Source organism: Puntigrus tetrazona, chromosome 6, assembly GCF_018831695.1.
Source record: "Puntigrus tetrazona isolate hp1 chromosome 6, ASM1883169v1, whole genome shotgun sequence".
Taxonomy (NCBI): Eukaryota; Metazoa; Chordata; class Actinopteri; order Cypriniformes; family Cyprinidae; genus Puntigrus; species Puntigrus tetrazona.
In genome coordinates, this window is record NC_056704.1 from 3,296,559 (window position 1) to 3,311,175 (window position 14,617).

The following is a 14,617-nucleotide window of genomic DNA, read 5'->3' on the forward strand; positions in this document are numbered from 1 at the left end:
AACATAATTATTAACATACCCTTTCGTTGCCTCTCTGTGTCCGTGTAGAGGCGCTATAGTCACTGTCATTAAAGTCGTAACACCGTTATCTACGCTCAAGAGCAGACGAATTCTACTACGGTAAAGGCGTGGCTCATGAATATTAATTACGTAACATGACGTCTGCCTGTTACGTTTATCTCATTGGCTGAGATTCTGCCGCTAGTAGGTGGGCGCTAATGTGATTAATAAATAGATGGCCTTGGCAAATCATGAATATTAATTAGGTTAGGGGCTCTCCCGTGTGTTTACCGCTTAACGTCAGTTGGTCGAAATTAATATTCATGAGCCAAGCCTTTACCGTAGTAGGATTCATAATTTGTCCAGCGGTCCCGAGCGAGTGTCCTCTTATGGAAGTGCGGTAACACGAGACAATGAGGCTCCGCATATTATCTTATGACTGGGATTGTTCAGAGAGCGACAGGCCAGCGCGTTACACCGGACCGCACAGAAAACACGACTAACAGGTAGAGAAGCATGCTTTTTAGTGTTTATCACAACGCGCGTTATGCTGCGTACGTGTTAATAGTGACATTATTTGGCATGTCCTTGCGCGGCATGCGTTTTAACTGATTTTGCGTTTGGCGACTTCAGGAAGGTGACATAACGTTTGTCCTTTGCGTTTTTGCGTTACGGAATCTAGAGAGTTTTCCAAAAAGTACTGCACGTCGTCCAAAAGTATTTTGCAGTGTTTCAAAGTATTCAGTGAAGGGGGGTTACAATTAAGAAACAGAACAACGACAATGTTTACAAATTCCTTCTCAGAGAACATAAATATGTGCACGTAAACACAAATGAAGTGGAAATAGAACTACAAATGAATTTTTAACTTAACCCTTTCTACTCCCACGGCTTCCTATTTGCTGTTTATGCTTATAATTAGTAAAGGTCTCGGCAATGAATGAAGTCAGAGGTTTGAATGGGTTGTTTCTAGTTAAGAATAGTTGAAGGTGTGACACATTTGCCTCCTGTTGGCCCCTGATGTCACAGCTAAAGGGCCGCAGTGATGATATGCGGGTTGTTTTTAGATACTGAGCGCTTTTTATGAGATAGACTGAGTAGGGGACATAGGTTGGTCACTCCAAACCAGGAAGCCAATCTGAGGTGAGGTCATAGATTTCAGGGAAGAGTGACACATATGCTAGTAATGTATAAGTAACCAGACCCCATCAGCACCAAATACAACAACATCAGCGTTTACTATGAAAGCTAAAGGGAGCCTGGACTGAATGGGAAGTACTCAGAAGTGAACTCGTCTTGGATTGGAAAAAAAGCTAATTTAACCCGGCTTTAGGTGACATGATGGTATGGTTAGTTGATGTGAAGGAGTAACAGCAATATCCTGCATTATGACTAAGTTATCGTTCATTTATAACAGCAATGTTGTATTTTTCTACTTATTGCACATGCGTTTTCATGGGGAGGGAGACATGGGAAATAAAAATATATTATAATAATAAAAATACATTTGTCACATGGCAGGATTAAATACAGTGTTCTTCAGGTTTTTGGTTCCTAACCCTAAAAACTTTGAAATTTAACCTTATGGTGGTAATAAAGCACCTTTTTTAACCTTTTTCGAAGTTGTAAATAAAGATTAATTCAAAATATCTTATTTAATTTAGTGTGTGTGCTTGTTTCACAATTACTGTAATTGTAGAATGTATTAACGTTTTGTTTTGTTTTTAATAAAACTTACCAACACACACCATATTTTTCAGTGTGTATATATATATATATATATATATATATATATATATATATCAGACTATATAACCTAATGTATCCGGCTATGTATCCATGCTAGAGATACATAGGTGGGCTTTTTGAGGCAGTGTACTGAACCCCACGTGGGGCCCCTAGCCATATCAGAGACCTGGAAAATCATGGAAAACAAAATCAGCCCAACAATGTGACGTCACATTTTGGTCAAGCAAGACAAGTTATGAATAACTGGTTTATTGACTCGCTAGTTCTTCATGGCTGCAGCTGTAAGGGCAAACAGGCATATTAACAACTGTATGGTCATATCGGTGCTTAACTTTGTTTATTCCTCTGCGCCCAGTTCAATAAACCATAATGAGTTCAGAATTAAAAACAGACGGTTATATTTTCCTAATTATTACGATCTCTCCTGCTCAGGGCTGTACAGTGTGGCATATATGTCGCACGTGCTATGAAAAAAATCTGTGCGATGAATCAATTTCCCCCTATAGCACGCGTGCGATACAATAGTTAATTAGATTGGTTGTCCTGCCCAGGCGTCTTGCAAAATAATAAAACCAACTGTGCTACAAAACCTTTAACCTCTGCTTTCACCAGTGCTTTGTGCAAAAAAAACGACATGCACAGCCCTGACTGCCGTATACTTAAAAGCAGTTTTTTGTGTCTAAAAAGAAATTTCCAATCTCTTTTTCAACAGCAATCCAAAACATTACAGTTGTTGTTTACCCTCAACATATCTCTCTTCTGTCTGTCCTTGTGTTCTCATAATGCCCGTGAAATAGGTTTAGCGTAGACAAAAGTGGCAGGAGTCCAGGTGCAGATGTAGCAGAGAGCACCGAAGGCAAATACATGGCAAGTCGTTTTGCAGTTGTGTGAACAGGACAAGGATCAGGCTGTAAATCACACTCAGGGGGTAGACGTCTCACACAGACCTCCTCTCATGCTCCGATTGCATAAGAATCATTGTGATTCATCATCCTTACAGGAGTTTTCTACGCATGACTGTGGCATTCTGCTTTAGAGAGGTTTCAAGTCTTTCTACATCATACAGTGCTGCAGGAGTCCTAGGCTTGAAAGTGATTTATCAGTTTTACACTTCTCGTTCCAGCTTTCTGAAGCTTTTTGATTTGTCAATAATACCTGAAATGCTTGAAAATGCAGTTTACATTAGTTAATGCATTCTTGTTGTGCTTGTCTTGTCTGGCACTATTTTAACGTAAAAGTTTCCAACTTGTAGAGATTTAATAAAATAGAGTTTACAATAAGGATCGGTTAAATCAAAGTCATGTGACCCTAGTGTAGTTTATAGCATTTATTGCTTGACTGCTTTGAATTAGGCTACCTTTTATTTTTATATTTTGAGCAGTTATTTTACGAGTAGTATTTTGTTAAATGCTTTAGACTTTTTTTTATGATTTTTTTTAAAATATGCATTTTTATTTAACAGACAGTGACAGGCATTTGGCCCTACAGTCTATATTTGTACGCTTTTGTTGATCACCGTAGCTATTACATTGAGTTGTGAGTATTGGAGATAAATGTTCGAAAATCAAATGAATCAATTTCTAATATAAATTGAAAATAAACACACACGGTTAGACAATCTACTTTACAGGGGTCAAGAAACTATCGTTAAGCTAGTTTTCCCTACAAGACCTGCCCACACAAGAGGCTTGTATTAATAAAACCAATTAAAACCTAAAGAAAACCTTGAAGTGAAAATGAAAACTCTGGCAGCACAAACCCTGATCAGCAAAAAAGACACTGAGAGAATTATTAGCTGTGGTTAAAAGTATTATTATTCTATTGTTATAAAAAAATCTAATTTGTCACATTGTACCGATCACTTTAATTGGCCACATTTGCATATTTAATTATCTTCGTCTCCTTCTTTCTTCAGCCACAGTGAATGTCAGTATGAGATGTCGTCCCTCAGCGCTAGCTTCGTTCAGATCCGTTTCGATGACGTCCGCTTCTACGAGAACTGCGGCGGTGGGAGTTTCGGGAGCGTGTACCGGGCACACTGGATCTCGCAGGACAAAGAAGTAGCCGTCAAAAAACTGCTGAAGATCGACGCTGAGGTTCGTCACACTCGCTATTTGCGTTTTTGATCAAGTCAAATCAATTTTATTATACAGTACACACTGTTTCAGAGCAGCTTTACAGAAAATCCTGATGTTTATATTAATATATAATTCACGCCCTATAGTCACGCTTAGCAGATTAGAGCTGGACGATAAAATAGTTTGCGTTTTGCAACAATATAAACAATCGAGCAATATTGCTATATTGCTTTACTGCATGCATACATATGTATTATTGTCAGGCCTGTTTGAAGTGCAGCTGTCTAAATATGCATTCACTGCAAAAGAATAAGATGTCCCAGCACTCACGACTGCATGCATGCCTTTGAGATATTGGTCTAATTTTTATCTAAATGTTGAGAAAGCAGTATGTGTGCACACAGCCAGTGTTACATCATTTCCTGTATTCCATCCATCCATCAGACTTGTTTATTGTCCTGAAAGAGGGGGAGTGTAAGCATGTACGGTTTTCCATGACCATCTCATTTTTTTTCACCCTTCATCTCACCCCCGCCTTTCTCTATTTCTCTTTGTCTAAAGTAAATTTGATATACTGTAAGTGTAAAATGTAGCGTCTTAATGTGGGTTTGCAGGCGGTGTGTGTTACTGTCAGTATTAATGCACGCTCAGCAGCACTGACAGAGTCTGTTCCACTGTTTACCCGAGTTTAGCAGCTTTCCTGGCTGAAGCCATTCAGTTTGAGTCCCAGCGGACATGTCCCACAATGCTGCTAATGGCTCTATGTTCACGCACATTTCTAGCGTAATATTTGACCTTGACATACTGTAATGAAAAAATAGTTTTATGACATTGATGCAGCACTCATTTGAGCCTGAGTGTTTGACCGCAGTCTGTGACTTTCACCTCTGCATCTGTTTGGTTTTTTTTTTCCTTCACCTCATCCAGGCTGAGATTCTGAGTGTCCTGAGCCACAAAAATATTATTCAGTTCTATGGAGCCGTTCTGGAAGCGCCCAACTATGGCATTGTGACAGGTAATATTAAAATGTGGTCTCTTTTTCTTTCATAACCAGTTCAATTATTAATTGAGTTTTCTGTATAATTGCACATAAGACAAAAAGGTTAATAGGTATGTCACTAACTGATATCTGAAACCAAGGTTTAATGTGGAAAAGTTTGGAATTTGATTTTAGTCATTTCCAGATCTGGAAAATTATGAAAAATTTAAAACAGAGTATGGGTAATTTTGTAATACTTGTTTTCCAGACAGTTGTCTCTGACTTTTTATCTCTTTGTACTGAAATTCTGAACTGTGATATTTTATAGCAAAAACAAAAACAGAACGTGCAAGATGTAAGCTCAGGTTTCAGACACAAAAAGTCAAAACTGTGAAACACAAAGAACAAAAAAAATCACAATTTGCAATTCTTGCGCGATTTTTTTTTTTCCTCTTTGGAATTAATTGTCTATTCCATAATTATCCAACAATATATATTAAAACGTATTATTGTATACATATATTATAATATCTAATAGCTATTGCAATGTTTCTTTTATTTTTTTAACTTTAATAACAATTTTACATTTAAAAATGTCAAATGTTTACAGGCATGCAGTAGAAGTGTATCATACAGTCTTGCAGTTTTGATCGAAAACCATGTATTGAACTTTGGTCTGAGATTTGATTTTATTTTATATGTAAAATACATGTTAACATCAATGATCAGATGTTAAATATCATCTTAAGAGTCTCTGAGAAATCTGTATGATATTGTACCGCTCTCCCAATAATTTCACTACTGCTTATCGCCATGTTGTTGTGACTGTAAAATGCTTTGTGGGTAATCAGGGTGTGAGAATAATTCATCAGCAGCACAGACACACACTTACACGCTTGCACAGTTGTCTTGCCATTTTTTTAAACATCCTATTGTGATCTCTGTCTCCAGGGATGTAAATGCGCTTATGAGCAGATTTATGTGGCCTAATCATTTCTCAAGAGCATGTCTTTCAATGGCTGTGTCAGCTGGGTATTCAGTAAATCTAACGATTGTGCATGCTGTCATCCTCTGACTCCTGCTGCCAGCATCTGCTCCCTGTGTGCCTGTGGATGTGTGCGTGTGTAAACGGGAAACCCCGAGTGTGCTAAGCTGTGTTTGACTTCACTCGAGGGTTGGTGATAGATGATCTCATGTGTTGATTGACATCTTGACACGAGACATGCTTTTTGCTTCTTCAGCTCGTCACTCTCTCTCTCTCTCTCTCTGCTTTTTTGTACTGGTTGTGGTTACAATAAAAAGCAATACGCTCAAATGAGTACGTTTTGTACAAAGGTGTAGTAAATTGAACTGATAGCAGTAAAGATTTATATTTCAAATAAACACAGTTTGTTTAAACTTTCTATTCATCCAAGAAAGGGGAAAAGGTTTCCAAAGATATTATGCCATACATCTGTTTTCAACATGTTTGTTGAGCATCAAATCAGCATATTAGAAGGATTTCTGAAGGATCTTGTGACAAAGAAGACGAGGTAACGATGCTGAAAATTACAGGAATAGTTTACGTTTTAAAAATATATTCAAATAGAAAAGGGTTATTTTAAATTGTAACAACATTTCACAACATTACTGCAGTTTTATCAATTAAATGCACCCTTGGCAGGCATAAGAGACTTTTCAAAAACATTCAAAAAGCCCACAACCTTGTGGTCCAAAAAATGAAGCTATCACCTACACTATATATCAGCTCCACAGCATTTAGTTGACACACGTGGTGATATATTTATGTTCTGCATGTTTGTTTTGTAGAATATGCCAGCAGAGGATCACTGTATGAATATTTGTCCAGTGCTGACAGCGAGGAGATGGATATGGATCAAGTAATGACCTGGGCGATGGATATTGCTAAAGGTATGTGTCTGTATGAATACGTGTGTTTATGTAATGAGCTCAGTCACATTTTCCTTTTGAGATAATAGCTGGTTCTGTGATTTGTTACTCTATAGGAATGCATTATTTACATGCCGAGGCCCCTTTGAAAGTCATTCATAGAGACCTGAAGTCAAGAAATGGTGAGTTCTTAGCTGTGCCGTGAGCAATGTCACATGCAAAAAATGCAAACATGAAGATTATACACTAATAACTGTTTTCTTTTCTCTCCATTAGTTGTGCTAACTGCAGAAAATGTATTAAAGGTATGCTTCCTGTTTTTTTATTCGCATTCAAATATTAGGCATAAAATCTTAGCACTTAAACTGTGCTCGAAATACAAATTTAATTGTCCCCGCATAATGCATTTTGTCTGTGTCAGATCTGTGATTTTGGAGCATCTAAGTTAGTTTCTCACACAACGCACATGTCTCTGGTGGGCACCTTTCCTTGGATGGCCCCTGAAGTGATCCAGAGTCTGCCCGTCTCAGAAACATGTGACACCTACTCATATGGCGTGGTCAGTATTTATATTTGTTGTATGAATGTGCTGTGATCACGTTTTTCTATATCTGTGTCCCTTTAATTAAAAAAAGTTCATAAAATTAGGTAGTTTAAAAAAATTTTACATTTTTATGCACACTTCTTTTATACTTTTATTCAGCAAGGATGTATTATGATTAATAAACATAGATAGATATGTACAGTATATACACACATGACTGTTGTGTATGTTTGTTTGACCTTCTGAATTAATTGCTATTTCAAAACAGTCTGAGTAAACTGCATTCCAAGTGCTGTTTAACCCATATATGTTTTTGTTTGTGGAATATGCCAGTTTTGTTGTAGAGAGCAATGCCAGGACATCTCTACATTTACTGTTTGATTTGTGGTTGGTCTTGCAGGTATTGTGGGAGATGCTCACCAGAGAAGTGCCATTTAAAGGTTTTGAGGGTTTGCAGGTGGCCTGGTTGGTGGTGGAAAAACACGAGGTACTACACAGTCTCCCACAATTCTCATGAGAGGAATGTTATTACTGTTCAACCACCACGTGAATGCAATGTTAGTATAGTTACATTACTGTTTAGGTTTTAAAGTCAGTTTGGCTATGCATATGTCTGTCATACATTGTAGATGTTAACTTGGGCTAACTCTTTTCCTGGCTTTGTCCCAAAAAGTAGTGAACTGCCTTCTTTCCTACATAGACAGCTGCATCCTCACTTTATTGGAACCTCTGTTTTAACCTCCGTTTCCCGCATGGAATCTGTGCTCACAGAACTCATTCGCATTTTCATTTATCATATTTTGGTGAATTTTATCATGCTTTCAGTAACAAATAAGGGTGTGGTCCTCTTAGGTCCTAAAATAGGCAGCAAATACTTTTGCAAACAATGGATTTCACTGGAGTTTGTTTACTGTCAGCATGCTTCTTGGCTAGTGACACAAAACTAAAATATACAAAAAATACCACACAAAAATATTTTAACAAAATAGCCATCCTTAATTACACTGAAAGGCTGAATGACTTTGTAGTACATTTAGATTCTATAGTTCTCTAGCTGTTGACATGCACTGATTTTCCTTTTTTGACTGAACCCAATTCATGATGCATGATGGGACTGCACACAAGTCCAAGGTATTCTCGAGTCTGATTGAGAAAATAGTCCAGGGGTGGCCGACCTCGGTCCTGGAGAGCCGGTGTCCTGAAGAGTTTAGATTCAACCTGCTAAAACACATATACTATGCATGTCTGAAGTACTTGATTAGCTGGATCAGGTGTGTTTAATTAGGGTTGCATCTAAACTCTGCAGGACACCGGCTCTCCAGGACCGAGGTCGGCCACCCCTGAAATAGTCCATTTCAAGCTTTTGCATGCTTATTTTTATCCTATTGATCAGATTATTTAAGGTTTACACCCAATCTTCTAATCAGATGGAACGATTTTTATTATTCATATGCAGTGCTTCCTAAGTAAAAAGGACTTTACTAAGCAAAGTAATGCTTTTAGAGCAGCCTTTGATCCACACCTAATGTTAATGATTTGGATTGTTATGTTTCTTGCTCTTCCTGTGGGTGACAGAACAGTACGATCATAGATTCCATTGCTTGCTTTAGCTGGTTATTTATAGCGGGCTGGTCTAGAGGCTCTGCTCTGTATGCGCACAAGAACCCCTGCAACTTTTATTGAGCTCTAGCATACATTACAGAAAGTTAAGATATACCGCGGTTCTCTTTATGTGTTTGCTGAGGAGCCATCAGGTGAAGATCGAATTAGACCACAGTGGTTTTAGTGCTGTAGGGGGTATTCAGGAAACCTTTTAAGATAAACATCCCAGTCTGGAGACAGAGAAAAGGGAGCAAGTACTTATAAGAGAAAATGTTGGCGAGGGGGAGTGGGAGAGGTCAAAAGATGGATGAAAAGATATTTTGGTTTATGTTAAATTCCCAGTGGGATGGAGCAGTTTCCATTCTCTCGTGGCCTCATGATTATGCGGTGTGCCAGTGCTGTTTGTCAGATCTAATACTGTGCAGCTATTGCTATTGGACGAGCCACTTGGACAATATTAGATTCCTACATGTGTGACTTATCAAATGGGATTGGACAAGTCTCCATTACAGCATCTCTCCTCACATGCTCTTAAAGTTCCATTATCTTGAGTGCGAACTCAGTTTTATCACTTAGCAGCGTAAACAGCGGCCATGTAAGAGCTCTTTGTTAATCCTTATATACTGCTTATTATATATCAGACCCTTTGAAAACGGAGATATATACGCTTCATTTGAGTTGTGATGTAAACTTAGCTCAGAGGAACGCTTTGCAGCAGCCGCTTTTGGGAGCTTAAACCGTACTCGTGCTAAAATTAGAATTTTATGTAATGGCTGCTATAATGGGTTTTTGAAATGGATTCTAATGTGTGTGCATGTGCCTGTGGTATTTGTGTGGGTTATGTGTTCCAGAGGCCGACCATTCCCAGCAGCTGCCCCGCCAGCTTTGCAGACCTGATGAGATGCTGCTGGATTGCGGAGCCCAAGGTACGTGGTGGGACGGAGCCGAAATTCAGCTCATACGATGATCAGTCTCACTGGAATCCTATAAACTGTTTACCTTTAGTCATCCAGCAGATGCTTTTATTCAAAGAGACTTGCAAATGAAGAACATCACAAGCAGCCGTTCCTTTAAATGAAGTCTTAGTGAAAACAAGTCATGAGACAAGTCACACTACAAGAATCATCCTGCATTGTTCTCTTTTCTCAGCAAGTGGGAAATTTATTTATTATATTTAAGTGCAAAGTACGCCATTTATTCTCTATGACCTCAGTGTGACCTCACATTAAATGCTGAATAGTAAATAGGTACGTGTGTTGAAGGTTTATGAGCTAACATTTTAAGAGCTAGGTGATCCAAAAAAGGAGATTGGATAAGGTTTTTATCTCAAACATTGATTTAGTTGGTGTATTGCATTGTGCTGAAGGACGACCATAATAAACAGGCTCTTTCATCTCCAGGAAAGGCCACAGTTCAAACAGGTTCTGAGCACCCTAGAGACCATGAAAAACGACAGCAAACTGCCGGGCCAGTGCAATTCCTTCTTACATAACAAAGCAGAGTGGAGGTACGTACAGTACAGAACTTACTGACAACTTCTTTTTGTGGTTTTAAAGTGCTGAATTAAACAAAATAAGCATATAAGTATGTTCTTTGAACCAAATAAATATAGATATATTTGGAAACAATCAGTAGCCAGTTTCACTTAGAAGAAGTAATAACACATAAAGTATTAATTGAAAACACAAATATGAAACTGGAAGTGTTGCATGAGCAATGTGGAAATTATTACAGATAATGATTTTGGCTTGTCTATTGATTTGTAAAAACTAGCAAAACATACGCTATTGTAACTTATTGTACACCTATACGTTAATGTAATGGATACCTGTGAAGTGTTTTAGAGTTTTAAATCTGAAAAATTAAGCTTTTTTAATACTTTTAAGTAGTGCTGTCAAACAATTAATCGCATCCAAAATAAAAGTTTTTGTTTACATAGTGTATGTGTGTACGGTATTATTATGTATTATTTATGTGTGTATATATATATATATATATATATATATATATATATATATATATATATATATATATATATTGTGTAAATAAGCTTTTATTGTGGATGTGATTAATCACAGTTAATCATTTGACAGCACTACTTTCAAGTTTAGAGGTAAAATTGTCTACATTTTATTAGCTGTCTGACTACTGCACTTTTTATCCATATTAAATTACAGTTTAACTTGTATTAAACTTGCCTTTAAACGTTTGTTTTAAGCTGTTGAGGAGGTGTAGTACAGTCATTTACAGTGAGTAAAAAATATAGGGTTTTGTCTAGGTTACAGTTCACGGAGGTATGAGTTATCTAATATAGAGGAAATAGAGGAAACAAACACAGTGAATGCTCGACTTGAGCAGAGCTGCAGTGCATGAAGGGAGATATGTCAGAAATGAACTGAGAGGAATGGAAAAAGAGAGCGAGGAGCAGAAGGGGGAGGAAGAGGGAGGGTGAGACATTCTGGAAATGCTCTTCATGAGAGTGGTAGAGAAATCAATTCTAGCAGGAGGGAAGTTTTGAGAGTGTGTGTGGAGAGATTTTGGCAGGGGCTGATATGGCTTTGAGGGCAGAGGGGTTGAGGAGGGGGGCATTCTGGCCTTCCTTCACATACCTGTTTATAAATAGCTTCACTAAAGGCTTTGTGTGGGGGTTGTATTGTTTAGCACACAGTTCCACCTGCTGGCACAGATAGGAATCGCAGACGGCTGGGGATTTCTTTTTTAGGTCAAAGGTGCGTTTTGAAATGGCAATGATGATTATTGCATCGTGCTTTTTGTACAATCTTCCCATGTCTTCTCTCTGTAAGGTGTGAGATAGAGGAGACACTGGAACGCTTGAAGCAGCTGGAGAGGGAGTTGAGCTGCAAGGAGCAAGAGCTGGCAGAAAGAGAAAGGAGACTGACAGAGTGGGAAAACAGACTTATGGAAAGATCCAGATCCTGCACTCCTGTGAGTCCTCATCATTCTGTGCACAAAATAACAACTCCTTTTGTAACCACACTTCTGCTGACTGCGCGCGACATATAATATTGGAATCCAGAATAGCAGAGAGAATCCTCATCAATACTATAACAGTCGGTTTGATGCCACTAGTGGTCCTTAATGGTGTGTCATTTTTGCGCAACTAGTGGTAACAAACAGAATTGTAATATAATATCAACAGTGAGTTCTCCTTTTATGAGACTGAACAGACAAAACAGACAAGCAGTCTCATTTAAAGCTGCTGTATGTCACATTGTTTATTATTTCTGCTGGAAATTCGGCTATGAATGGCTTACTCATAGTTGCCTTAAGCTGAGATACTACAGGAGAAAGAAAGCATACACCATGGGCCTCATTCATAAAACACGAGCAGAATGATTCTTGTGTGTGTGCACTTGGTCTTTATCACGTTACGGGGACCAAATGTGACCACAAAATAGGAAAACCAGTCAATTTTGACCTTGTGGGGACATTTTTAGGTCCCCATGAGGAAACAAGCTTATAAAACATACAGAGTACTTTTTTTTAAATCCTAAAATGTGAGTAAAACGTAAACACATACAGTCTGTACAGTATAAAAAAACATTACGCCTATATAGAGTCCCCATAAAACATGGAAACACAACGTGTGTTTGTGTGTGTGTGTGTCGTTTATTAAAGTCATTGGGGAACATTTTTGGATACATGAAAAAATTGGATTCACAAAACATTTATAACATGGGCAAAACATCTAAAAAAAATTTAGACATATTTTAATGACACTATATGTAATAGAATAATTTTTTTAATTAATTTGTTTATATATATATATATATATATATATATATATATATATATATACACAAACGTTTAATAAATGAGGCCTTTTACTCAAGAGTTTAGCACACCAATGCAGTTTTAAAGTCATATAATGCTGACACTGTTGTGTTTTCACGTGACCTGCAGCGGTCTGATAAAGTAGGAAGTCACACAAAGCAGTAGTGAAACTTCAACAAAGTCTGGGCTAAAACAAAACTTTGCATTGTGTGCTTGAAAAGTGTGTGCAAATTTTGGCAGACATAGTAAGTAGGTCATCTGCACAGAGAAAATCCACATAATACAGTTTACACAGTAACATTGCCTCGTGTGAAGCAAGTATACTTTAGCACACTTTTACAAATTTGTTTTATATTTGTAATAAAGTTTAGTATATTTCAAATATAATAACTTTAAATGTAATGCCACTCTACAGTACTTTACTATAATAATACTTTAATAAAGTACTGCAGCGTTATTTAGTGCATTAACACTTTTAAAGCGAAACTTTTGATTTGATATTATTACATACTCTATATATATTATATACTTTTTATATTTATATGTTGTTAAATTATTTATGAAAATATATAATGCATTACACTGTACATGAATACTTTTATTATGCATTATACTTATAAAAGCTTATGTAAAGTGTTATTTTTATAAATCATCACTAGCCAGACAGAACAGCAATGCTGTAGTTTCTATTGAACTTTAATTCTAATAATTACTTACGAACTTAATTAATTCGATGTTGTTTTCGCAGCTGTTTTCACATATTTCCCCTTTGGCGGCCACTCTCAGTGCCGAGTCCTTCTACGAGGCTCACATGGAGGAGAGCAAAAGCTCGGAGGTCAGCTGTCAGATTTCGTCGACCTGCAGTAACGGGGACCTGGGCCAGGCCAGCCTACAGAAGCTCATGCTGGGGTTCGGGGGCGTCTTTGACCTGGACATGAACATTCCCGGCGGTAACCTCATCAGCCAATCAGGGATGCAGTTGAACATGCAAGCGAAGAAGAATTCCTCCAAGTCCTGCAGTGTCCGCGAGGGACGCAAACTGAACATGGCCATCACCATGGACGACTTTGGCTGGTCTGACGACGACAGCGATTAGTGGAGGGCAGCACGGTACTATAGGGCGGGGGTTAGATGGGGTCAGAGCCGGTCTGAGAGCTAGCAAAATCAGGAATTAATAGTTTAAACTGTAACGATTGATCTAAATATTTTAAAGGATTGTTGCACCCGTGTGTGGTATGTTTCAGTGCAAAAAAAAACATGCATTACTTGATCCAGAGCTAAATATTACGCTATCCTGTTAGCAGTAGGCCGGCTAACTAGTATAAATAAATAGCAAGCAGATGAATGATGCTGCGTTGTAATTGGGAAGATACAGGGTACTGCATAAATGCCCATAAATGGCAGGATTTACCAGGAGGGATTTATCTCTGTCTTCTCTGAGCGAGACAGCTGATTATACTGAGATTTCCCCCATAAGACAGTCACATTTACAGTATTTATAAAGTGTGATGTGAGATTTAATGGGATTTCTGAAGCTGTGTTTTTGTAAAGCCCTGAGGTTTTTATAAAATAAAGGAAATACTGAACAAGTTGCGTGAAATGGGTCAGATTTAAAGTGAACATTTCAAATATTTGTTTAAAAAATATATGTAGAACAAAATATTATAATTCACTGCGTTGTTTGTAGTATCATATTATGTGACAGATGATTAAATAGATAAAAAAATAATGCTTGGACATATTTATGGACCACAATATAAAGCAGCTTATTATGTTTTTATAAACAAATGTAGAAACAATAATTATTTCAATAAATTTATATATATATATATATATATATATATATATATATATATATATATATATATATATATATATATATATATATATATAAATGGTATTTATTTATTTATTTTTATATTTTAGACATCAAGTTTATAACATTTTCCAACACCTTTAACATGATATTTTAATTAAATT

The 14,617-nt window shown here is 37.3% G+C and overlaps 1 protein-coding gene across 1 annotated transcript; it reads left to right on the forward strand.

Annotated features, from left to right (window-relative positions):
* The first annotated feature begins 359 nt into the window (after positions 1-359).
* Positions 360-14,226, forward strand: LOC122346388 (mitogen-activated protein kinase kinase kinase 20). Its single transcript, XM_043240982.1, has 12 exons — positions 360-506; positions 3,665-3,845; positions 4,755-4,842; positions 6,616-6,717; positions 6,813-6,878; positions 6,973-7,001; positions 7,118-7,255; positions 7,641-7,727; positions 9,694-9,768; positions 10,243-10,349; positions 11,647-11,788; positions 13,386-14,226. The coding sequence occupies exons 1-12, from the start codon at positions 436-438 to the stop codon at positions 13,731-13,733; spliced, it is 1,434 nt and encodes a 477-aa protein (XP_043096917.1). The 5' UTR covers positions 360-435; the 3' UTR covers positions 13,734-14,226.
* The last annotated feature ends 391 nt before the right edge of the window (positions 14,227-14,617 follow it).